The sequence below is a fragment of the Stylophora pistillata genome, chromosome 1, assembly GCF_964205215.1.
Source record: "Stylophora pistillata chromosome 1, jaStyPist1.2, whole genome shotgun sequence".
In the NCBI taxonomy this organism is placed as follows: Eukaryota; Metazoa; Cnidaria; class Anthozoa; order Scleractinia; family Pocilloporidae; genus Stylophora; species Stylophora pistillata.
The window spans coordinates 45,446,613-45,473,844 of NC_142519.1; the positions used below are offsets into that span (position 1 = coordinate 45,446,613).

The window sequence follows — 27,232 nt, forward strand, 5'->3', positions numbered from 1 at the left end:
TGGATATGCAATAACCATGTAATTATTATTATTATTATTATTATTATTATTATTATTCATTCATGTGAGGTTAGAAATTCAAGTTTGACGAGAATTCATTTTCAAGAAAAAGATCGTGGTCTTTTCCTGGAATTAAAATCGAGGGACGTTGTGGAAGATTACTGGTGAAAATTGAAAAAGTCAAATGCTTCTTTTAGGATCCCATAAAACATTTTAGTCTCAAGATTGTGATTAGTACTTATATGCATAAAGGTCTCTTTTTTAGTATTTTTGCTCTTTTGATTGTAAATTGTTTGAAAAGAAATCGAGAAGACCAAAAAGGTCAGAGAACTTTTTTTTTAATTTGAGCTTCAGATGAGAAAATCGAAAAAGCTCAGCTCTTCCAAATGGTAAACCAAGTTAGATGCACAAAAAGTGAAGGAAATAACTTTCAACAAGAAACTAGAGGCAGCCCTAAGACCTCGTACACAACACAACGAATGAAGACCGAAAATTAGGCCCTGGTTATACCCATGGTCGAAATTGCACTAGTATCCGTCAAAAGTGACTGTTTCTGCTGTGGAGAAGGGAAAGATTTTATGCGGACGAAAAACTCGTGTTGTGTTGAGTTTCCGATAGGCCGTTTACAAAATTATCAGGCCAAATCTACAAGAAGCCTCACAGCTACTAGTAACTTGAGATTTTCGAGTCCATCTATCACCTTGAACGGATACCTGCTTTATTCAATACTCTGATGTTTTTTTTGAGCTGTTTCTAATCAAATGTGAGTAGACATTTTGGGCCTGATGAATAAATTGGGAAGAACCCACAACAAAGGTATTTTTCATTGATTATTTTCAATATATTTTCCACTTTTCGTTGGTGCCGGAGTTTGTTTTGTGTAGTAGTCCCTATTTACCTGTTTACTCGCTATCCTGTCAAAACTTAAAATTTTTAAACTACATTTTTCAATAAGTAAAATTCATTCCTGGTTCCTGTGGTAATAATATTACTTTCCTCAGTAAAACATGATAAATGCATTAAACAAAACAACAGAGCACGTGTAACAACAAAGTAGCCTACCGGTCGCATTTACCATCGAACGGAAAATTTTAATAGTCAGATCACTCAGATAGCACAATAATTCTGAGAGCTGTTTCAAGCTGTCCCTTTATATGACAAAGCAAGGAGCATCCAGCAACTTATTTATTCATGTTAAATTGAAATTAAGGTCTCGTGTACAAGTATTGGAGTCACTTTTGAATAAAGATCATTCTCTTTTTCGCGAAATCTGCGCATGGGAACATTGTTAAATTTTACCGTGAAAGACAAAGGTAACCCATGTACTTTCTAAGTTTCAATAAAAAGCTGAAGAATTTAGTTGTAAAATTATCAGTTAAAGTTATCAGTTCGGTGACAGTCTGCTTGCTTGCTTGCCGGCTAGATTATGGGTTGCTTCTCGTTGAGGTCTCTGTCTCTGTCCCTATTTTTTGCTGTAGTGTGGAGGGGACACATTTTATCCGATTTTGGATGCGGAAGAAAACTTGGCATAATTTTCTGAGTCAAAACACCATTTTTAAAAATTATGTGGCGTATTAAAAGCGCGATTAGCAAAACACCGCATGTCAAAACTTGAGTAAAGTAAGTACAAGATTAATTTTTAGTCTTCGGCGTGACATTTAAGAAAAATGCGTCGCTGTTAACATGAATGCTAAAAATGTTTTTCAGTCATTTTTCGATGGGATATTCGGTGTTTACAGCTGTTAATGATCTTAGAATGACGAAAAAGTATTAAATTCTGAATCTTTATTTTTAACTTGAGCGTGGTGTCGCAGGTTATACCGATTTCATCGCATAGATATCGATATGCTTTGTGCTTACGAGTCTCTTCAGGAATAAGACGGCATGAAAAATTTCTAGTTCAAACGCCGTGCAAAACCAATGAAGTTGTACTGAAACTCACCTCACTAGATTTAGAGGGAAAAAAAGGTAGAAAATGAATAAACAGGGCCTTTAAATTCAATTTCTTTAATAATCAAGTGCAATATCCATATATAAAAAAACAAATCAAATAAATTAAAGAAACATTAAGTACAAAAACAAAATTTGCCTTCATAACGGTAAGGAATTAGCGCTTCCTCCTGAAAGCTATAGTGTAAAAGCAGTTATTTGAACAAATTAACTTGGCTACCACTACATCACGCAGTACGCCTTAACGATATCTTTAAAACAACACATTTTACTTCGAATCACTCAGAGAGAATATTAAAAGAGTTTTGACAGATGTTCCAAGCTGTCGCTTTCATAAGATAAAGGAAGAAGCTTCCCGTTATTCACTATAATTTATTCACGTGAAGTTAGAGATTTAAGTTTGACAAGAACTTATTTCCGAAAAAAAAAAAAAAAGATAATGCTATTTTCCTGGAGTTAATATCGAGGGAAATTGTGTAAGATTACCTGGTGGAAATTGATGAAGCCAAGTGCCTCTGTTAGGATCGTATAAAACATTTTTATTCTCAAGATGGTGATTATCAATTGCTAGTATGCATAAAAGATCTGGTTTTTTGTATTTTGTTTCTTTGTTTAAACTTAATTTGAATAGAAATTGAAATAAAAAATACCCGAAATTTCCATCCCCATCTAGGAAAATTCAGCTGCCAAAAGTTGCCTCTTCGCTCTATACCTTCTTTTGTGTTTATTACTCCGGAATGAGAATAGAAAAATGAAATCACTGAAAGTCAAGATAGATATGAAAATAGTCATGTTAATCCAAAATATTTCTTAGTGTTCATTTGGAAACTGTTCTTATTCTTCGTACTTGAGGTGCAGTCATTTCAAATTGGAAAATGTAATCGTTAATCTTATGACAGTGTGCCACGTGAACTGGGTTATGTTCTATATCTATTGGTCTTTATTAGATTTAGCGAACTGTTCAAACTTGTCGTGGAACCGCCAAAGGGTATTTTAAGGCCAATAACTTCAACTAGCAACCACTTTTGGTCATAACTCCTCTCTTGGTAAAGGAAGCCATTACTTCAGTAAGTGCTCACGAAAGGATTAAATCGTTAGTTTCTCATTGTTACTTGAAAGGCGCTGTTGGTGACGTCTAAATATAGAGTTTCTCTCGCCGTACAACTTGAAGTAAACAGAATTAGTTTCACACTAGTTGCTCTAATTCGTCATTTCTAGATATGAATGTTTCCTAGTTTAGCCAGGCTTTAAAAGATCTGGTTTTTTGTTTTCTGCTTCTTTTTAGCTTACTTTGAATAGATTGAAATAAAAAATTCCCAAAAAGGGAGAAGTTTTTAAATTTGACGAGGAGCTGAACAACTTCTGCAGATGAGAACATCGAAAACGTTCAACACCAAGAGAGATGTTCAAAAAGTGAAGTAAAATAAGGCCTTAAGACCTTTTCCAAATCACACTGAATAAAAAACAAAAATTATGCTGTTATACCCATGCTCGAAACTGCAAGAGTCTCTGTCAAGAGTGAGTTCTGTGGTGTGGAAGTGGCGCTACAGATCTCAGATAGAAAGTAACTGTTATACAAGGTTTTGTATTTTCGAAACGCGTTTTTTTTTTAGCCTTAGATGGTATCGACAACTGTACTATAAGCTAACCGTTTTTCTCAATAACTGCCGGAAATCAAGGGAGTATCCATGAGAAAATCAGGCTGAGGCTGGGTGGATACGAGCACTCAGAGCACCAATTTAGCTCAAACCTGGCACGAATGCTAAGTATCATGCAGGAGTTAACAACTGCATGAGACTAACAGCTCAAAATACGGATTTCTTTGGAGATGTGGTTTCCCCCTAAGGAAAATCCTATTTCCGCATTTTTATTTTTGCGTAATTAAGACGCAGTATTTCTAAAAGCAGTCCAGTACATTTTGGCTCAATTTCTTTCAAACTTTGGCCCATTAATCTATCTTGCTTTAAAAGTAATCGTAGGCGCTTTGGTTTTTCGAAGTATTGCAAACTAATTTTTTTCCGAACGAAAATTGCCTCAGTGCTTAGCTCTAAAAGGTTTATTTTTACCAACGCCAGTCTTTAAAAATTGCAGAAAATGCCGCGCTAGTCTTTTAAAAAAACTATTGGAATTTTTTTGCTTCGCATATTTAGATGGATCATTTATAAAAATATATCGCATAGAGTTTTTCTTTTCTGATGGTTTTTTAAATTGAGAATTATTTTTTCAGTTTGACACCTACTTTGCCATTGCCCCAACAACGGTAAGTATGCAACTTTGGTGTTCCCTCAGCACAAAAAGTTTAACTTCTTCCCCATGATATTTTTATTCAGATTATCTATTCAAACCTGTCTTGGAGCCACCAAAGGTTATTTTAAGGCCAATATCCCCAACGAGCAACCATTTCCGATCATTATTCCTCTATTGGTAGTGGAAGCAATCACATGAGTATTCCCAACGGTGGTAAATCGTTAGTTTCTCATTGTTACTTTGAAGGCGCTGTTCGTGGCGCCTAAATATTGAGTTTCTTTCGCCGTATAGCTTGAATTAAATAGAATTAGTTTCAGACTAGTTGCTGTAATTCGTCGTTTCTAGATATGAAAGCGAGAGTTTCTTACCTTAACAGCGATAAATAAAAAGCGTTAGGTAAATATCAAACCAGGTCGGACAGGCAGGTCCACGGATTTGGCTCCAATTTTGCATATAAACTTGGTTAGGGGTGCACTGGTCACAAAAAGGATATTTTAAGATTGAAATTTATTTTACTCGGGAAATTACGGTTCACGGCCACTTGGAGCCCCTCTGAACATGGAAATGAGGCTGACCAACAGCATCTTTTCAATTCCTGGGTTTACTTTGCTTACCCATTTTTGTATCTGTGTTTTATTACAAACAAAATCTGCAGCTCTTCCTCTTTGTTTTGAATAGTAAATTTCGTAGAAAAATATTAAGGGAGAGGTTGAAACACGTTATTCAATTTACTCAGTTTTAGGTAGGTGTTGTAAGGTCCCTGAAAAATACCATAAGTTCAGAAGCTTGTAGCACCGTTGATACGTCAATTTAGAACAACTTGTTAGTTTCCTGAAACAACATTTGTAATAGGTTATCTGCAGAAGAAAATTCAGAGCTGGGAGGTTTTAATGCCTTCCTTCTCCGCCTAGTAGAATATGATAAGGCTCGTGGATATTGTAGTGGATATCGTAGATATTGTATTTTTACGTCTCCTGCATCTACTAATTAGTTAATTTGGTTAGGCAGGGGACGTTAAAGAACCCACTCACGAGATTACTGTAATGCGGTCTGGCCTGTTTACTGGGAATCGGGAGGAGGGGGCATCTGTTAGATTCACCTTTAATTGATTGTAAACTGCTTAGCAGTCTGGTAAAGTCCCCCGCACAGTGTTGTAAAGCGCCATGAGCTCACGATATGAGCGCTGTATAAATAGAAGTTATTATTATTATTATTATTATTATTATTATTATTACTACATTACATCGGAAAGTGCGCAAGCCAGAATTTAAGTAGTCAATTATTTATTATGTAGCTTAGTTTACTGAATTTTTCTTTTTTTTTTTAGAGAACTGCTTTTTGTGAAATATCATTAAGGAAAAATTTAGTATGATGACTAAATCATGAGTAAGATATCAAAAGTCACTTCGGATTGGATAAATATAATTCATGGCTTTAACCATTGTAATACAACACAGCCATCTACTAAACATATTAGAAGTTACCAATGTGATGACAAAATCATGAGTAAGATGAGTAGGTAGCTTAAGATTGAATAAATAAGATTACTTGCTTAGCAATGTAGCTCAACGCAACCATCTACGAAATTATAAGATGTTACCATTGAGATGAAAAGTGAAAAACTCATGAGTAATATATCAATAGTAACTTGAAATTGACGGTAACTTCAGCTTGAATAAACATGATTCATGGCTTAGCATTGCTATACAACACAACCTGCTACTGGATGCTTACAATAGGTAAGATATCGATGGTAATTTCAAATTGAATAAATGCCAGTTATGGCCGAGCATTGCTATACAACAAACATCTACGGAATATATCATAAGACGCTAAGATTGAATTGGAGAAATCATAAGTAAGGTGGCAATATGTGGCAATAGATTTCAATTGAATAATTAGGATTCATGGCTTAGCATTGTAATACAACACAGCCATCTATAGAGTATCTCAGATGTTTAGGTTAAATTGAACAAATTATAAGTATAAGGTATTGATATCAGCGTTAGATCGAATAAATACGATTCATGGCTTAGTAATGTAATACAAAACAGTCATCAACTAACTATTTGAGTTGTTTAGATTATATTAAACAGCCAAATAATGTGGCAGCCTATAATTCGCCTGCTGTTCCGATCAGACCCAATATATCAAACACCTCCATACACTGCTACTTTTTCTGCATCTAGCATTAACCTAACTGAAATTAAAATTACATCTGAAAAAAGTATATAGAAGACTATTGAAAGGTTAACTATTTAGACAAAAATTCTTGTAGATTTATGTTACGGGTAAGCGTGTCCGCCTCGAGTCGGCAACCGGATACGACCCTTCAAAAACGGTCAGGAAACATTGTATATTTTAAATTATTAAAAACTGGATCACTGGATAATGCAATTCAAGACTTTTTATTGGCTTAGCCATTATGGTATATGAGCCAATATACCATAATCTACAAATATGGTAAGCGTACGCGTCAGCTTAAAATCAAAAGGGAGCTAAAAATCCGGTTTCTTCTTACAAAATAATTTCTTCGGGGCGTTTTTAATAAAACAATTATTTCACTCGCGCTTGTTTGATATGATATGATTAAAGCCAACTCGACGCTACGCGCCCCGTTGGCTATCTATCATCTCATATCCAACGCGCGCTCCTGGAATAATTGTCAAGTACACTCTCGCTACTGAAGTATGATCTGAATTAATACTTCTGTAAAGGACAGAGATGGGTCTCTATAATAATTAAGCTGTAACAGTTCAAGGCTTATCAACCGCAGATGGAACCTAACATACTTTTGATCTCTAATAGTACATGTACAAAGTGCCACATTTACAGCCAAACCTCAAGCTAAACAAGACATTGGCGCGTAAACAAGTATCCCTAACAACTAATAATTTAAAATGGCTCATTTTATTACATTTAGGTTATCGAATATTTAACTGGTATGTATAGCATGACACGGGCACTTATATTCTCACATAAAACAAAAAGCTTATATTTTGACACTATTTAAGAAAACTACTGTTTTAGTATTTCAGAGTCACTATATGCGCCTTGATAGAACCGAACACCTACTTAATCGATTTTAGAGGTAATTTCTTATAAATAAAATGGATTCAGTTGAGAACACAATGTTTTTTATTACACTCTCGTTCCTTTTATGCCATCGAGTGCTTCGTAAAACTGATCAAGATCGCTGTCATCGTCAAACGTGGCCAGCGGTGCTCTTGGAGACTCTCGCCCAGAGGCTGCTGGGAGATTTTCATCTGTTTGGTTTTCATCTGTTACAAAGTAACATGACCCAAGGATAAAAGAAGCCATTCAGTAACTTTCCGTATGTTAAATACTTACTCTCTTCTCAGACTAATTCATAGCGAGATTGTTATACAAAGTGGGGCACCGTAGTGCCACGCTTCGGGAAAGAAAAATCGCTCCAAAACTTTGTAGTGAGCAAAAGTACTTTCACTGTTCGAATAAACCGCTTAACGTAATTGAGCAAGGAAAACACGGTGACGAAACATGAGAAACTAACAATTTGTGCAAGGTATGATGAGGAGAGGTTGTTTACCATTTGTCCTCTAAATTGGTGAAAAGATCTCAATATATCAAAGTTCTTATTTTTCAGAAGAAGCAGAGGGTTATTAAACATACCCTTATTCACGATAAACTGTTCGTCTTCCCCAGCTTCATGGTCCATGTTATTTTCGTCTTGCTCTTCAGATTCTTTGTGGTCGTTTTCCAATACTTGCTTTTTTTTTTCAGGCTCATCTTCCACGTCATCTTCATGTTGTTCTTCAGATTCTTCTTCTTGTTTTTCACGTTTGTCTTTCTTCTCTGATGGATCCTCGTGTTCATCCGGTGGTCTTTCACCCTCTTCAGTCTCATCTCTCTCTTCAGGCCCTTCATGATTGGTTTGCTCTACGATTTTCTCATGCTCACTTTCATCTTTGGACTCATCATTACTGTCATCGCTATCATCACTCTCTGGGTCTTGCTGGATTTGAACTGGAAAGAAAAAAGTTAAAAGATAAAAAGTGCACTGTGCCACGGGTGTTACCTCCTGTAGTACCAGCCACAGCATACCAGTTCCAATCAAAGGGTACGTTATAACATTTGAGTGTTCTTTGATAAACATGAATTTTGACAAATGGGCCAAAGTCTTTATTGAAACAGTAAAAGAAAAAAAAAACACTGTTGCAACACAGTTTCTCCATTAAACATTCGCGGCATTTAATAATTCCAAACCCCATGGAATTTTTGCCCAGTTGAATAAATTTAAACCTTAAACATTAGTTCGATATCGAAACGAAATCATCTTGTGGCTAAAGCAGATAACCAAAGTAAATTAAAAAAATAGCAACCGCAAGTCTTCTCTAGATAAAATGGCTGTTTTAATAATAACAAACACTTTGTCAACTACAACTGACAGCGTGGCATCTTAACGCGATGACCACGCATATGCGCAAACCGAATCACCGGAACCGTCGGAATGAACTGGATATTACAAAAACCAAGGCTTTGTTGTTAATCGAGAATTTTTATTTTATTTTCAAAATCTGTAAAAGTCCCCCAGCTGCAATTTCTCCTCGAATTTGTGCATCACAGATGAACTTTCAACTTTGCATTATCGTTGTTTTTGACGTAGGGTAAGCGTTACACTGTATTTTCTGTCAGTTCAATGAAGAGCTGTTTGATATTTTATAGTTCTCAAAACTTTCTTGAACGTGATTGATTTTCCAAATGAACGGATATGAAAAACTTGTATCAAGGCGTTTTAATTTATTATATAACCTTAAACTATGCATTAGTGTTATCGTTGATGGAGGGGAGACATCAAAATTTTAAATTCTGTCAGCAAAACGAAGAACTACTTCACTTCATGTGTAAATCAGGCGTATGTGTATATGTATTCAGGGAAGATGCGATGGTGCTCAAACCACCGAATTGGCTCAATGGTGGCACAAAGTTATCAAAATTATCATGACTTTGGGAAAAAGGACAGACTTCCCTGGGATGTATGAGGTCCTACTGGGAGAACTTGTATTATACCTTTTTCTGGCGTAATTGATAAGCTTGCTTTACTTTGCTCCAATGAAGAGCAGAAAAGCTATCCGGAAATTCAATCCACTTCGTTTTGTTCTATGTTTATCATATCTATAGATCTTCTCACGTAACGAACTGCTCAAACCTGTCTCCTTTTCTTCCTGTACTTCTCCCTAAAGTTATGAGAGCTTTTCTCGGTTTTAGATAAAGTCCTCCTACATGCGTAGTGGAAGCCATTACTTTAGTAATCAAAAACAATGGTAAACGTTTTGGACAATTGATTTCATTATCCTTGGTGACGCGAAATGAACATTGAACCCAACGACCAACACTAAGTGAACACTGAATGCAAATTCATACTGTGAAAATACTGTTTGAAAAGTATACAAGAAATTGTAAGTCGTAATAGGAGTTGGATAGTTTATGTATGCGTTTTTGACCCATACGTCCAAGTCCATTGTAAATTTGTTTCTCATTTGTCCTACTGGAGGTTGAATCAGTCTTTAATCTCTCCTTATATTACTTACGGATTATCTGTCTGGGGCCAGAGCCCCGTTTCTCGAAAGTCCTGGTAACTTGATGGACCCGTAAAGCTGTTCTGTTTTCATTCAAGATGGGGAATTCAAAAGTTTTGAAAATGACACAATAAAACTATTCGCTAAAGAAACAAGAAGGACTGGTTTGGTTGCCAGAACCTGCTTTCCTACGCTTTAAATTTTGATTTTAAAACACGGCTTCGGGCCAGTTAAGTTACCGGCACTTTCGAGAAACGAACTCCAGGCCTGTAAGTCTTACCTAAATAATATCTTAATGTTACAAAAACACGCATTACGTTTCATGTACTTCGCAAAGAAAAATGAACATACCATTCCACTGTTTATTAATGCTAAGATTTTGCCTCTGAAGGTTTTGTACTACAAAACTTTATCGAGTTGATGCACGACGTTAGCACTGCTTCTGCCCCAATGAATATACCTAATTTATTTACGAAAACGTCTAGTAGTATTCTTATAACACACGCTCATCTACTTCAGATAATTTTTACATAAATGCTTCAAGACTTGAAATACAGAAAAACGCCCTTTCAAGGATTGGTGCTAAACTATGGAATGAGATACCTAACTCTCTGAGAGGGCTACCAAAGAAATCCTTCAAACTCAGAATTAAAAACAAATTTCACTTAAGTGTACTCGACGATGAAGACTCTTTCATTGAGGTTCGCAAAATCATCTCCAAGCTAAATTAAAATGTCAGTAGTAGTAGTAGTACGGGGAAGGGAAGAGAGAGAAACAAACAAACAAGAAAAATATTATCTATTCAATCACATTCTTTTTCTTCTTTTCTTTTTATTTTATTAATATTAATAGTAATAAGCTAATGATGGACTGTAGCTATTGATGGACTGGCCCGCTTAGACTAGCATAGCTATATGCGGGCCCGTCCGACTTTAAATGTATGTTTTTATGTAAAAATAATAAATGATGATGATGAATTTAAAAGTGATTCACAATCTGATGAATCATGCTTCCTCCCAGAGAGATGCCGCTGAACTGAATATAAAGCTTTGTTTAGATACAGTATGGTTTATTTTACATAGTTTCCTGTTAACTTTCATAAATGAACTTTTCCTGGAGGAAACTTATGTCACTGATGTTACTCAAAAGTGCCGCATGATTTTTCTTTTAATCAGCTTTCCACTGGCATGTTTAAGATGAATTGGTTGTTTCTGTCTTCTTCGTTTTAAAAAAGGCCTAGCTTTTCCCAATAGTTTATCAATGGGAGGTATTTTGTTTTCAAGACGATGCTCCAATTGTCTTTTTATTTTTTTTTCCATTTGGAGCGAGTATGTTAATCTTCAATTCTGGTTTTTTCTGAGGCATGCAAGAGGAGGAGGGAAATCAGGAAAAAAAGATAAAATGAGGATACAATGACATTTGGCCCTCAAAGGAATGCTGAGCATTACCCTGATCATAATATCCTACATCGTACTATGACTATTTTATATGCAATTGCTATCCATTTCTCATATCGTTTTGGATCTCATGAATCCTCATAAAGGAGCACTAACGATTTTCTTCCCGGTGATAATTCAGGGCACATTTAGTAATATGAATGACAGCTCTAAGGTTTAGTATTGTGATGTCTTCCCCTTATACGTTTGCAGAAGCTTCTACAAAACTTATTGTTAATCGTTACTTTACAACAAATCAGAAGGAACGAATTAATATGAGCCATCACATCCAGCTTATAATGGTATGTAGTTAAGTAAATATGATTAATGGTTTATGAATAAGCCATTATTACTGTAGTTATGAATAAGGAAGTGCAAAAATAGATTTGAATACACACATTTGGAGTGAATGATAACGTAAACAAATTTCAATGTTCTTAAGGAACCTAAACCTCACCTTCATCAGTAGATTGGTCCTGATCCCCTTGAAAATCTGTTTGTAACTCTTCATATTCAGAATTTGCTGCAACATCTTTCTGGGACTGTATATTATCTTTAGTCTCTGTCTTCATTGGCTGTGCTGTTATTTTGTCGGTAGAGTCGGTAGGCTCAGTTTCAAGCTGTTCTGGCTTGGCAGGCTCTTTGTGTTTTGTGTTCAGCTGCCATTTACATGTATCTTGGGGCTCAGTATTTTCTAGACATGGGTGATCATGTTTATGAACCTCCTCTTGCTCTTTTTCAGGTTCCTCTTCGGCCTCTTTGTCTGGTCCTGAGTGGAACATGCAATTTAAGAGATTAGTAAATGTCAGTCGTGAAATCAGTTTGTAGACAAAGCGAATTACACAACATGAGCACAAAGATAAAACTTGTAAATTTGCACTGTTGTTCCTCCATACTGAAATGTGTCCACTCGGTTGAATTTTTTTTGCTTGCTTGTAAGTGAGATTTGAGAAACAAATAAGACCACCCTCAGGCTCAAATATCATTATGATCATTTGGGAGTTGTTCAGCGGGTTCTTCATCCTCAGCATTCTCCAATTTCGGATTTGTTGGCTCCTTTCGTGTCTCCCTATTTTCTTTATGATCTTTATTTTTCTCCTCACTCTGTTCAAGGGCGACACGATGTTCTAAACATTCGTTCCTGCGATCTATAAAGCATGTTTGGTGATTTATAATTAAAGAGAATAGAGCAGATTATATTTTTTTATAAAGATGAAAAGGTCAATTGGGCTCTGATAAAATTTTATTCAACCGGTGTGATGTTTATTGTTGGTTTTCTCCGATAAAATTTTCTAACGATTTTGTAATATCGTCTGAGACGTCATCGGTAAAATGGCCAACAGTATTAGTGTAACATACACTACATTTTTAAATGCATATTACCTTCCCCTCTTCTTAGAAACACCCATGGAGAAAGATAATGCTGATGCTTACTGAGGTCAACCTTTGGGGTATAGATCCAATAGAACATTGAATGAACAAAGCAAAGGATCCCTAAGGAAACAAAGTAAAACCAACATATCTTTCTTTTGTTGGTTCACGTACCCTCTTCCCCTCCAGCAGCTCCGAAAGTCGTCATCTCCAAAGCCTGACCGTGACCCGGATCTCTCACATCTTAAATAGAAAAGTAATATAGAACTGAGTTGCCATCTTAGTTTGGGAGTATTAGCTAAAGCAAAACATCAGCGGAGGCCTATACCTTCTCCGGTTTGCGTTCGACTACACTTTGCCATGAAATAGTTGCACAGCTGTTGCCATTTTGCTTTGAGAACGTCTCGAACCTATATTTGGGTCAGAAAAGTTTTCCTACACTGAAGTTAAAGATTTAAATTAATGATAATATCCAAAAGGCATGCAAGATCATGCGAGATGGCTTTGTATCACTAAGTTTTAATGTGACAGATTGTATTCAGTTTTTTTCCTAACTCAACTCTATCCCTTCGCGATATAATGTTTGACTTCTTATTACTTGAAATCCACAAAATATCTTCTTAAGATGCTTACTCAAGGAAATTGATCTAGGGTAATCATTGGTGAAATCCTACCTAATACCAAAACAATATATGTAATGTAATATCCTAACAATACAAGTAAAGTGAAATCCGTGATATTGAAGGATATTGAACTAGGGTAGTCATTGGTGAAATCCTACCTAATACCAAAACACTATATGTAATGTAATATCCTAACAATATAAGTAAAGTGAAATCCGTGATACATCTAATGAATTCTTGAATGCATATTTTGTTTAGTTGATAAGTGTAGACTGCCATACTTTCATTTATATCTCGGTGATATGTTTGAGTGTTACATAACGTGTGCCAAGTGAGATGAAGTAGCAGATCTTTCATTTTTATGATAATTTTACAGAAACTAACATATTTTAAAGAGATGATTACCTGTGTGGTGGACAAGGTGTATATGATTGGATTGATGGCGGAGTTGAATGGGAGAAGAAACACTGCGATCCACACGGCAAGATCTCCTGGTGTCCTGAACGACTTTTCCACAAGGGTCCTGAGTCCAATAACAATGACTGGCATCCAGCAGATGCAGTCAGTCAGGATGATGAAAGACACCCGTTTGGCAAGAGCTGTCTCTCGCTGGGTATTGGCTGACATCGCCTGGACCCACAATCTGTTTCCAACTATTACAAGATAAGCCACAACGACAAAGGCTACAAAAGCCAAATTCAAACCAACAAATACAGCCACAGAATATTCCCAACCAGGTGCCTTATAGTCTGAGAGCTGGAGTGGAATACATACAACAGATCTGCCATAGTAATGATGACCTTCATTAGGGGCTTTAAAATACTGGATGCCAAATGTGGGAAGGAAAGCAAATATGAAACCGACAATCCAGATGATAAAGCACAAAGCATGAGCGGCTTTGTTGGTTAGTCCATCGATATTGAAAGGGAACACAATATTTTTAAGTCTGTCAGCAGAAATAAGAGAAATAAGCATCAAAGATACCTCGCTTGATAACACAGCGATTGCGCCAGTTATCTGGCATAACAGACTCGAACGCCAGCTATAGTCATGCAAGTAGTATTGCCCTGCCCAGATCGCATCCATCACACCTATGGTGATCAGATAAATACCCATTAACCCATCGGATACCGCCAAGTGCGTCAACATGATTGGCTGTGCAGTATTTCTCTCCTTGTAGACCATTCGCCATGTGATGACAAACACAGCTCCAATCAGAGACATGATACCAACAACCCAAATACACTTCCTTGGGGCTCCATCTCTGAACATAGTCTCGCAACTGGCAAAGCTGTCGACAGAGGCAAAATCGCAGTCCGCGTCCTCTTTTGTCAAGTGACAACACATCAGGTTGGTGTCTAGAGTGCTAGGGTTCATAGAAAGAGTTTAAATTAATGATCCCAAAGGAGAACACGTGCTGAGGAAATTACAGGTACTCAAATTGAAAAAAATATTTAGGGTATAATTCCGAGGTGCGCTAAGAATGAATTCTCATAACCTAACACTCTCACCATTGGGGGATTGGGAAAGTGGGAACCGTCATGAGTCTTCATGTATGTCAATGGCGGGGATAGCGAGGTTGTAAGCACTACATAGAGCGGTAGAGACGAATTAAGATTCTAATAAATCACCTCAACTAGGCACTGAGTGTGTACTTTAATTGACTTACGCTGTTATTAACTCCTTCATGTTAGAGAAGAAGCCTTCTGGTAGTTCCCGCATCTCGTTGTAATGAAGGTACCTGCGAGTTAGAAGAAAGCAATTCAGCTAAACTAGCAATGCTTCTTCATGTTATACTGACAATGATCTCTTCAACCTGCTGTATCAGTTATTGAGAGGTCGCTTCCTACTTCCTCTGCTTTTTTTCGCACAATCTCCAATGATTATCAGAAACCGAAACGTTATAAACCTTAGCAAAAGGAAACTGAAAGATGAGAACTCATTTATGGAAAAGTGAGAAATAAACGCTTCTGTTTTTTAACGAGTAATCCCATTTTTCCCGATTCGTGACAAGTTATTCGTCGGCTAATCACACAGGCATGGGCGTATTTACTTTGCCAACATACTTTGAATTCGCAACCAATCTAAGTTTTTCCTGGATTTTGTTATAGAATTCCGTAAGTTCGTATACGCTCTGAACAAACCCAGCTGGTTCATACTCACAAGAATCGAATGTTTGGCGCGACATCTTTGAATTGTTCATTAGTTACTTCAGTGATTTTGTTAAGATAAAAGCTCCTGAATAGGGATAAACCAATAAAAAGTGTACACGTCATACGAGAGTTGTATTATCCTTCGAAATCTGTTTACTTCAACTCAATTTGGCTCGTTTTGTTTAAAGTTAAATCTCCATAACTTGAACGTTTCGTGTAGTGTATTATACTACGATAACAAAATCTTTATAACCGATTCTACGCAGGTTCTACAGAAGTCCTTCAGATGGCTAAAGACTTTAAACTGCATCAGTTAACTCTCATTGGTTTGCCTGATCTCATGATTACTCTAATGGCTGAGAGGCTTTTTCCTAAATCAGTATAGAATTGATCTTGTGAGGTATGTCACGGCATACCCTTCGTTTGAATCTTGAAGGAACCTGAAGTTGGGTTTCCCATTAAGTTCTTGCACTTTTAGAATTTCTTCCTATCTTTCATAGGACCTTCATTCACCCTGGTGTCCACGCACTGAATAGAATGGGTCTTGCATGTGTACTCGGCTTATTTTACCCTAAACCCATGGTATTGTTTTGAATAGCAGCCTGTTTGATGTACGTTCACTGTTGCACAGTGATAATTAACATGGTCGGAAGGATAACCTAGGCTAAGATGATAATTCTTTTCATGTCTACTAGTGTCCGTGACCATTTCGGACAAGACAGAAAATTTTATTCGCAATCACTCTGTGGTTTTTGCAAGCATCCCGAGCATATACATGTAGATGCAGAGTAGGTAGAGTCTTTTTAAGGGTATCGTGGTATTTAAATACCATTTGATTACATCGATTAATACATTCGTGATATCTGACGTTTCCATACGCTGCAAAGTGAAGACAAGGCCGGCAACTTCAAAAAGGCTTAGAACTATGCAATTTTCCCTTGGGATAGCAATAATTCAGGTTTCGTCTGTTGTCCTTCAGTCTATTATGAAAAGCAATTCGTTCTACTTTTACTAAAAAATTTCTTGTGAGAGTCTGACTGCTTTTGGAAGTATTAATTTCGTTTATCAAGTAAGTTTAAAAAGATACTTACATAGACCTAATCTGTTTCGCATCATTAAAAACTCCACGGGGCAGATGTTTGATATCGTTGTCATAAAGAGCCCTTGAAATCAAAAAAGGGGAAATTTTATCATCCGAACAACATAGAAACAATCTAAGCATATATTGATTTTCATTGCAAATACCATTCATGTTACTCTTATGCCGTTCTTTCAGGGTATTGAGCGGTAAACCAGCACTATTCAGGGGTACACCAGCTCGATTAAGTAGGCAAAAATCCAAGCAAAAAACGAGGTTGTCGTCTATTGAAGCGTTTCCACGATACATGAAACACTTAGCTTTTACCATCCAGCCTCACTCTTCCCTTTAAGTATGCGTGAGGTTCATTTTTAATTGAAAATTTCTCTCCTTAAAAGTTAGATATGTATCGAGAATACCGAGCAAAGATGATCTGTTAAGAGTCGTTGCTTTTCGTTTTGGCTTTCTTAAACCATCTTTTTCAGATGTCCCGAAAACTTAAAATTAATTTTTAAAAGGAAAAAAGTCGATGTTTTCACTTACAGGTCTTTTAGTTTGGATAGACCTTGGAACTGATCAGGCAACAGGGCCACGAGGCTGTTGTTGTCCATGTATCTGTACAGTAAATAATATGCAGTGTATGATGTTCCAAACCATAATGCAACATGGACTTTACTTCCAACTAGTGACGATTTTTATATTCTTTGATTCTTATAATAACTAGCCCTCCTCGTCTCGATCGCATCCTAAGAATTTAGAAGGATATTTTTACTTAAAACGTAACGAAGAGGGCCTTTTTAACAAAAGATTGACGTGTTTTCCTCCATTTTGATATAATTTGTATCTCCCGGAATCATTGTTAGGAGTGTAAGATGAAGGGAGTTGTTTCATTTATTACTCGGCATAAAGATTTTATACTTTAAACGGCTTACTATTGTTCCTTACTTGAATCTTAAAAAGACTCTCGTAACTTGCTAAAGTCAGTAGTGATCCTCGGCGAAAATGATAAACTATTTAAAAAGCTTCCTGTTTATAATGAAGATTGTATGATACACTCATTGCCTCAGCCTCCGTTAATTACAAACATGAACTACCTACAATGTTTCTATCTCGGAGAGATTTTTGAGCCTTGGCAAATGCTGAATTCTGTTACTGGACAGAAAGCTGCCGGGAAAAATGAAAGAGAAAAAGTAGAAGAGTTAAGTTATTTTCATGGTTTCTTGAAATGAACATTCTAGTATATGGATGATGACCATAATTTTTAAAAGAAACACGATCTGTTAGTTCAGCTTTCGCAAAGTAAATTTTATGGGACTATACGTAACAACACTTTTTACATTTGATCCCTGATAGTTTGGAATATATTGGATATATCAACAAAGTTGAAATGGTAAATTGGCCACCGTAATGATTACAAAAGCTGACGTTTCGAGCGTTAGCCCTTCGTCGGAGCGACGTTAGCCCTTCGTCGGAGCGACGACGTCGCTCCGACGAAGGGCTAACGCTCGAAACGTCAGCTTTTGTAATCATTACGGTGGCCAATTTACCATTTCAACTTTGTTGATATATCCAAATTATTTCGTTACTCCCACCGACGCAGCCCCAAACAGTTTCTTTCGAAACTATCAGCCTTTATTCAGTTTGGAATATAGGTGTCCTTTGCACGCTCGCTGGATGTTGTCAGAAGATTTCTCTTCTCAGTATCACTGTAACGAGACTGTATCAAGTCAGCCATATGACAAAGGAATTTTTGTTTGTTTTGAGCTCTCCCATAAAAGCATTACCTCTTCCTGTTATTAGCGCACCTACATAACCACTAGTTACGTGAAAGAAAATGCTGTAAGAGTTGGTCAAATTTTATTCGTACTTTTACAGATCATAATCCCTTCGTCTAGTTCCCTAAAAACGCAAAATATCCAGCTATCTTGACCTAATGCTTGGTGAAAAACTCAATTTACCGTGCATGAGTACCCTAATACGAATTGGATGCCACTTACAGCCGTTTCAACTGAGTGAGGTTGCCAAAGATATCCAGGGGCAAGCCCTTAATCCTGTTGTTTGACAAATCCCTTCAGATAGTAATTGGAAGAAAGGCTAAGCTAACTGTCAGACAAATTTCAGTACTTGTTTTTCCTCACCCTTCCAGTAGGTGCTGAGTAAGGGTTAGAGGTTTATCATCCCCTAATATATTTTTTACTTATATGTATTTAGCATTTGAGATAGTACCTAGAAAACTTGAGCAGAGTTAAGGAATCAACAACATGGAGAAATAGAACGTGATGGCTAAATTGATTCCATTCAGTAAAACTGTGACATTGAGGAAATCTAGTGAAATCCCCGGCTCTTTACGAGGAATCAATTAGAGTTCTTTTTTAAATTTATAAATAACAAAACACCATCTGGAGAGCATTCTGAGAGTATCTCAGGTGGAGGCAAAAATGGCTGATATGATTGAAAGGTAAGGTAATATATAGTGGATTATGATTAGCAAGAGTTGTAACTGGTTATCAATAGAAATATCGCTACTCACAATTCTTTCAGCTTGGTGTTTGTGCTGAGAACACCTCGAGTCAAGTTGGGTAACTGGTTGTAAGATAGGTCCCTGACAATAAGACGTTGCACAGTTTTTTGGAAAATGTGTTAATTGCAAGAAAGGGGAAGAAAACAGAGAGGAGAATACACGGGTTTAAAATGTCAAATTTTGTTTTCCGTAAATCTTATCACCTTTTAATAATTTCTATCTTAAAAATATTTGCAATTGCCTCAAACGTTTTATGAGCTTTTATAATTAGTAGGAGAAGGCTACGATAATAAGAGGAAGAGGAGAAACAAGTCTAAGTCTAAGACGCTTGTTCATCTTCTTCCATTTATTATCAACAGATTTATCCTCTCCGCCGAGTGGGATAATTTGGACATCAGCCTCTAAAATTTTAATCCGCCACTGGCTAATAATCTTAAAATATTATAAAACATTGGAGGTAATCGCAAACGATTGTAAGATAGAAATACATAAGTAGGTGTGAAAACCACGGGAAAAAGAAATTGATAAAATCTAAGCCCGAGTATTCTTCCTCTTTGTGTTAAATTTGATAGATTTGAAACATCATTGGCGGCATTTCTAACAAAAGTCTGGAACTGCTTTCCAGACGGGGGGAAAAACATTTAACTGAGAACAACTTTTTAACCGCAGTACTTTAATGACCATTTCAGAAAAGGTTGTTCAAAACAATCATTTCTAGCTAGGTTAAGAAGGCTCCTTTATTGCATCATAATCCCGTGAATGATCACGCACCAATTTTCGTTACCACTCCAAGGCTCAGTTTTTGCTTTTGCACAGCGTATTACAGAGTAAAGTTTAAGTTAGCATTTAAACCTGATTTACGAAAAATAATATTAGTTACAGTTTCTCCAAGTCGGTCAATCCGTAAAATATGTTGCGGGGTAGCTTCTCAAGCTGGTTGCCGACCAAACGCCTAGGGTTTTAAACACAGAAACGGTCAACTTTCGTTTTCAAACTAGCCGATAAGAAATTGGCAAAGTCAAGAAATGCTAAAAATTAAGCTACAAACTGACCATTTCAAGTAAATTTTCTGAAAAGGTGTGAACACAAGAAACCGGGCCAAAAAATTTAACGGTAAGGCCAAATCGCTTGAGTTCCTTCCCATTCGTTCTCGTACTCCATTTGACTCTAGACTTATTCGTAAGTCGGTGATTACTGAGGAATGTTTCTAAGAAAAAAATAATTTCTGAGTGCAATTCAGAGACTCTTAGAGCGCTTTCGATTTGTTATAACTGGCCGTTCGGAGTAGTACGTCCGTAAATGAAACGCACGAGTTCTGAGAACTGTTAGAACTGGTTCTGGCCAAACTGGTGCTGAACGCGGGAAGTGCGCGGGAATTCTACGCGTTGAAAAATGGCGGCAGGTTGATCGCAGACTCGTGGTGAGTATAATATTTTATCCATTGTTTTGATTGAAAACAGGATTAATTGCTTTCCCTAAAATGCCTTAAAGAGGTCGTCAAAGAGCACCAAACTATTGATTTCCCCACGACGGGAAAAAAACCGACTTCTTCGACAAAGGCAAAGTATGAAAGAAAGCTGCATGGGATAAAGTTGCAGAGCAATTCAACACCAAGTCGTCCGTGAGAGTTACAGGAGAACAGTGGTCAAACAAATGGAAAAAATTAGAGGAGAAGTACAAAAAAGTAAGAGGGTACAACGCCAAAACGGGGAATGACATCGAGGAATGTGAATTAAATGACACGCTATCATTGCTTTTCAGTAGTGACCCGAAAATTATTTCACCGGCGACTGTTTCCTCGTTGGTTACAGCAAGCACTGGTTCTGCATCCACGGATGAAGACGAGGAATCGTCTTTGGCAAAAGCGGTTCCAAAGAAAAAAAAAGGAAACGGAGGTCGAAGTCATCGGTCGCGAAGGTAGTCGATTTTCTGACGGAATGCAAAGAAGGAAAGGATGCACGAGGAGAAAATGGGTGTTATGGCTCGATTCCTGGACATTCTGTCAAAGAAGGAAGCCTAAAATATAAAGCTGAGAAACAATTTACAGCAAGGTTTTGAGACGGCAGCCAAGCAACCTTATCTTTTTATTGTCAATCAAACAAGCAAGCATTGAGGAATAATCGGCTTTCGTTTTCCCCGTTTATGGGTTTTTTCCTCGTGTTGTTAAGGATTTATTGAACAAACCACTTCACAGACTATTTCTACTCGCGAAAATTTCTCTTGTATACCCGTGGAACAGGAAAGCGCCTAAATATCTTGGCTATTTTCTGGTCGAAAGTGTGAAAGGTGTCAAAGGTTAACCCGCGCAGTGCGACTTCCAAACTTTGAGCATTTCGTCTCGGTATATGTTGGCATACTATTGTACAAGGGAAGCCTTCTTCGAGAAATGTTTGTTTTACCCAGTTTGAAAGTACTTGATAGAGGCTTAAGTTCTGAGCAATTATAATATTAACTTATAAGATCCAAGTGCTTGTATTTCTTGTTTGTCAGCGTTTAGTTACCTGACCTACGGTTGATGTAAGCTTACTAGAAATAAAAATATTACGCCTTTAGGCTTTAATTCTGTTTGCGCCGAGAAAAAATACACATAATTGAAAAAACACAAATTCATCTTCTACATGGTTCTTAAAAGGAGTTTCCTCCTCCGGCGAAAGAAAGTCAAGAAAATGTTGGTGGAATGTTATAAACTTTCCTTGCTAAATCCGTCATGTTTTTTAAATCAGCTCTTGCGTGTATTCCACGCAAGAGCTGATTTCCCTAGGCCTTTCTATTTTGACGAGTGAGAGCCAGTTCCTTCGGGCCGGCCAGTTTTAACAAATGGAAAGTGCCCTTATTCATATACCCGACTTTTGGGACCAAGCTAAAATTTGCTGCTTTTACAAATGTTCGTGTCCCGGTCAGCAGGTAAAGAGAGCAGTCGGTTACTTTCCAAATGGGTATTGTTACAAAAGATGATTCTTACTACTCACAAGTATTTTAACACAGTTTGCCCGACAAACAGATCCTCAGGTAATGTCTTCAACTTGTTGTTTCCTAGCCAGCTGTAAAATTGTTGGCATTTACGAGAATTCCATAATTTTTACCAAATAAAAGGAATTAAAAAGGAATATTTTAAAAAGGTTACCTTACATTTTTGTGTTAGCAATAATTAATTAAACTATTCATCACTTGGTTACAATCCAGTAGATTTTGATTGATGGAATTAAAATAAGACAACAAGAAAGGAAACTCCAACTAATTTTAACTATGAATGAAGTTTGTTCTTTTTTGGGTTGTGCAGAAGGAGGAGGATTGGAGCACCCTACACCAAGGATTTGCTTCTTTTGTTTTCTTTTTACTGATTTTTCACTAATTCTTTTCAGTACTTACCGTTTGCCAATTTTTTTTTTAATTTGCGTACGGTCTCAATGGTTTAAATAATCGAAAACGTTTACAGTTATCAAGGATGAAACTGGGAATATAATGACCAGTCAGCGAAGGCTCCTTTGATTTAAAGGATACTAGCCACTGCAGCGAGCATCAGAGAACTTTACTCACAGATCATATATCTTATGGGCCTTGAATATGTCACTTGGCAACGTCTCCAGTTTATTGAAGTCCAGGGTCCTGTGTTTGACATTACATTCATTTCCATAAATATGAAGTGTAGAGCTCTACGTTTCAATGCCTTAATTTTTTTTTTCACTCACAACTTCGAAGACCATAAACTCTTGTCAAACAATAAAGTAGAAATGATCTACGATGGAATTAAAATTCTGGTTGTTGTCCACTGACATATATGTATTATGGGATTGTAAGCAGTTTGGAAGTATCGTCCTGTTAGCCTGGTATAGCACTAGAAAGATTCTGGTTCAAAAGGTTTTAATGAAGACTAAAAAAGAAAGATACAGGTCTAATCATTTTTGTAACTACAATGCAAAAGCTATCATACCTGTACGTACAAATAACAGCGGCCATAATATTCTCTAACTAGGTAAAGAACACTTAGCAAAATACGCTATTTTTTTGAGCTACCAAAAACAAATTTCCAATCCTTGGAACTGATATGAATTCATTGTGCAGTTAATAATATGTGGAAAAATTATCTGAGGTCGTGGTTATTGTGGTATTTCTTTATTGCCATAACGCAAAAGAGTATTTATTTCCTGTTGAATTTTGGAACTTCAGGGTTGTTGTATTTACGAGATCTAAAGAGTGAAATTGGATTCCGAACACACCACACTTACAGGTTTTTGAAGTCGCCACGCCAGTGTTTCCAGCGAGTACGTTGACGAGAGGACAAATTCTTTGAATGTTTGATGTTCATGATTCTGCGGTGTAATAATAATAAAAAAAAACAGCTAGTACCAAGTTTGTTAAATCTTGTTTCTTTTAATGCACTGTTAATTCGGAACTGGAAGAAGAAGGCAATCATTATAAGAGCAGAAACTTTTGACTGGATAAATGTAGCTCTGTAAGTGGTAGTTTTGTTTCCGTGGCTAATAAAAAAACCACAACCTACAACCCCCTGGCTTGGGAGACGGTGGATTATATAAACGACATGAAAAGTAAAAAAATGAAAGAAGTTGGCTTCTGGTGTCCTCAGAAAGTGTCAAGTGAACCTACGATAACAAACTTATCATACTTATTTGTTATCATTAAAAAGGTGAATATTACACGGTGCGCCTAACCTACTAACCTACTCATGAGATAATACAGACCTTCACTTCCAATAACTCAGATATTAGAAGTGAAGGTCTGTGCTATTTCATGGGTAGGTTAGGCGTACTTTGTAGCACCTTTTTAAAGATAAAAAATAAGTGTTCCATGATATGGAGCTGTTATGTATGTATCATGTAGTTTAATACAGTGTACATAAAACTAACAGAGATCTTTGTAATTGTGGTTTTTCTTCATTGTCATTTTAGAGGCTATTTATTTTCAGTTGTGTTCGGTATGAAATGAAAAGTGACACTGAATTCTAAACCCACCACACTTACAGTTTTGTATAGTTGTTAAACAAGTAATTCCGACAAGGAAGTTGATCAGAAGACAAATTCTTTAACTTGTTGTTGTTCAAGAATCTGAAGTGTCATCAAGAAAACCATTTATGAAAAGTTGGTCCAATGTTTATCCTTTTATCTACTGTAATTATGGAATTGGAAGATGGTGGCAATTATCATAAGAACAACAACAACAACAACAACATTGACTTTATTTTTTTTTTTTAAAATGAAAGAAATAAAGGCTTTTGTAGCCCGCAGTTAGCAAAGCTATTCTAGGCGGGCTACCTAAACAGACACTGTATAGGCTCACACACACACACACACACACACGCACACACACACGCAACAATGAAATAAATAAATAAATGAGCAAATAAAAATAAATAATAAATAATAGTAGTAAAATCATGTTAAAGGTTTTAACTGAGCCAGTCACACAAGGGAGTTTTTAACAGGTCAAAGAGAAAGCTAATCAGTTGAAATACAAATATAAGCTAGAAAGGTCAAGGTAGCGCAAGTCAACATTCATCTCCTCAATTTCAAGAATTTTCAAAAGCAAGTGAGTTAGCTCACGTTTAAAAGGTGCTTTCTTTAGCTTACGAATTTCAGGGGGGATGCCATTCCATATTTTCGCACCAACTCTAGAAAAGGAAAACAACTGATGATTTGTTCTCGCCTGTTTTATATAAAAGCTTCCAGCTACTGAGAAACGAGTAGAGTAGGAATGAACCTGTTCAGAGTGAGTAAAAAGTTCAGAAATATTGAGAGGAGCACAGCAATTTTTGATGTCATGTAACAGAGAGGCAACCAATTTGAAGTAAAGCATTTTTATCGGTAGAATTCCCGAACGACTAAAAAGAGGAGCACTGTGAGATGTATAATCGGAAAAGTGCATTAGACGAAGAACCCGCTTTTGTAAAATGACGATTTTGTTTAGATGAGTATTGGCGGCTTGGCCCCAAGCAACGAGGCCATAGGAAATATACGGTTCAATGAGCGAGCGGTAAATGTTTATAAGAGTAGTGAGCGGTACCAAGTGTCTTAGCCTTGCAACAATACCGATACCTTTGCTTATTTTCGTGGAAATGTAGTTAATATGATGCTTCCAGGAGAGATTACCGTCAATGAGAACACCTAGGTATTTAACATATGTCTTACGTTCAAGAGATACCAATTGCTCCGAGTTATTATCAAGTATTTTAAGGTTTACTTCTCGGTATAGTTTGTGTTGATAAGGATGAAAAATAACGAAATTAGATTTGGATACGTTAAGAGATAATTTATTTGAATTCAGCCATTCACACAACTTTAATATCTCTTCATTGACGACAACTTCAAGTTTCTTTAGATCTTTTTCTGCATATAGTAAATTGGTATCATCAGCAAATAGGTAAAAGTCAAACTTTTTAGAGGAACGATGCATGTCATTGACATAAATTAAGAAAAGAAGCGGACCAAGTATAGAACCTTGAGGGACTCCACACACTATTCTCTCTTTGCTAGAGACAATAGAACCGATTTGGGTTGATTGCATCCTGACAGACAAGTATGATGAGAACCAGTCATTAATCAATCCTCTAATTCCATAATGGTGTAATTTATGCAACAAAATCGAATGATCAACTGTGTCGAAGGCCTTTTTCAAGTCAATGAAAATGCCACAGGAATATAATTTTTTATCAATGTTGTTTTGAATTGTATTTAGAATATCCAGAATTGCATGTTGAGTTGAGCAGTTCTCTCTAAATCCATATTGCGATGTGAAAAATATATCATTTTTATTTATAAAAGATTTTAGGCGTTTGTACATTAGTTTTTCGAATATTCGATTAAACACGGACAGTAACGATATTGGGCGATAATTGTTTGGGTCAGTTTCATCATCCGTTTTATAAATTGGAATTACTACAGCATGCTTTAATTTGTGGGGATAGATACCAGTTGAAATGGACATGTTCATTAGTTCAGCTAGGGTATGAGATAAAGCTTGACGTGCGGACTGACACTTGAAGAACAGACACTTTGCTGACCGTAACGTGGGATAAATTAACACTCTGAAGGTACCAATTCCTTTCTTGTGGCTATGAACTGATACACAGACCACAATCGGCCACGGCTTTAGATGATAGATTACACGGATAAACAAGAATTTAAAAAAATGGAGTAATTGACGATGAACAAAGGAGAAAGTACTCTTAAAGTTATGTCGTGGTAGTCTATATTACTTTTGAACATTAAAAGTGTGTGTCATACTGATGGAGTGCCACCTTGGGTGTAAAAGCTTTCATCATTGGCAACCTGGAGCAAACGATACCGTCCCCGAGTCGAAGAATGCCAGATTTCTTCATTTTCTGAAATTTTACCTGACATGCTTAGCACTTGGTTACTACACCGCGTTTGGGAAAAGATCCGTAGATAACTATGGCCTATGTCACACAGCCATCGGGTTAATAATGACACAAGAATGTCGAGAAACGAACAAGTGCGTATACCAAATGGAGCATTGATATAAAATCATCAAGATTTTTAGAGCACAGGAAAAAAGGGGAAAAACAATTCCTTTACCACATACGTTTGAAGAACTATTTTTAAATTGAGTGATAAGCCTCTCTTAATCAATTGTGCTATTGTTATCTATGAAACCCAAATAGATGACTGGAAAGTTATCCAACTCTTGAACCTAGGCACAGCTGCTATCAAATGTCACTTACACAATAAGGAAGTCTTACTTACAGCTCTCTAAGACGGGGATTGTCTCTGAAAGCTTGTGGAGGTAATTGCTCTAGTTGGTTATAGGACAAGTCACTACAAAACAAAAAATAAGGAAGTTTTGTGAATCATATTAACTCACTGATAATCAATTAGAGGTTAAGGTATGTTCATTATGAAAGTATTGTAAACTGTAGACTGCGAGCAGTCCTTCGTTTTCGGCGAAGTTTGGCACTCGGACAGAAGAAACTTAGCCTAACAAAAAGAGATTACCTTTTGCGTCGCGCTTACAACGCATATAAATACGATTGGCTATCGCCTGGACATCTTTCATCTAGTGGTTTTGAGTGTCAAAGCTTGTTAATGCTCCAGATTAATCCTGGCTGATCACTTAAGGAATGTTGATTGTGGTTTCCGACAATTCGTTCGCTGAAACCAGAGCAGACTGTAGCTTGAAGCTCTTTTCGCTGGAAAGGACTTTCTAGCAATTTTGAAAACAGGCTCTAAAAAAGAGCCTTGTCTGCCACTTTTTCGTCAAATATTACGAAAGTTTCCGACTGCCGGTCATAGTGATTTGAGAACCGTGATCGGCACTCCACCT

At 36.7% G+C, this 27,232-nt stretch overlaps 2 protein-coding genes across 2 annotated transcripts in view; both read right to left on the reverse strand.

The window, feature by feature from the left end:
- LOC111318949 (uncharacterized) overlaps positions 1-27,232 on the reverse strand; it is a 119,537-nt gene that overhangs the window by 80,175 nt on the left and 12,130 nt on the right. Inside the window, exons 8-16 of the mRNA XM_088759153.1 lie at positions 26,656-26,727; positions 23,917-24,000; positions 23,164-23,247; positions 22,475-22,543; positions 21,907-21,978; positions 19,818-19,889; positions 18,947-19,018; positions 18,414-18,485; positions 17,515-17,580 (exon numbers count right to left, since the gene is read on the reverse strand). Coding sequence (XP_088615279.1) covers positions 17,515-17,580; positions 18,414-18,485; positions 18,947-19,018; positions 19,818-19,889; positions 21,907-21,978; positions 22,475-22,543; positions 23,164-23,247; positions 23,917-24,000; positions 26,656-26,727 — 663 coding nt within the window. The remainder of the gene's footprint in view (positions 1-17,514; positions 17,581-18,413; positions 18,486-18,946; positions 19,019-19,817; positions 19,890-21,906; positions 21,979-22,474; positions 22,544-23,163; positions 23,248-23,916; positions 24,001-26,655; positions 26,728-27,232) is intronic.
- On the reverse strand, positions 6,590-17,027 carry LOC111346417 (uncharacterized). The gene is made up of 10 exons (XM_088738298.1): positions 16,960-17,027; positions 16,430-16,501; positions 15,349-15,423; positions 14,855-14,926; positions 13,591-14,551; positions 12,891-12,972; positions 12,737-12,805; positions 11,649-11,960; positions 7,849-8,202; positions 6,590-7,478 (listed from the first exon to the last, which is right to left on the reverse strand). The coding sequence occupies exons 1-10, from the start codon at positions 17,025-17,027 to the stop codon at positions 7,339-7,341; spliced, it is 2,205 nt and encodes a 734-aa protein (XP_088594424.1). The 3' UTR covers positions 6,590-7,338.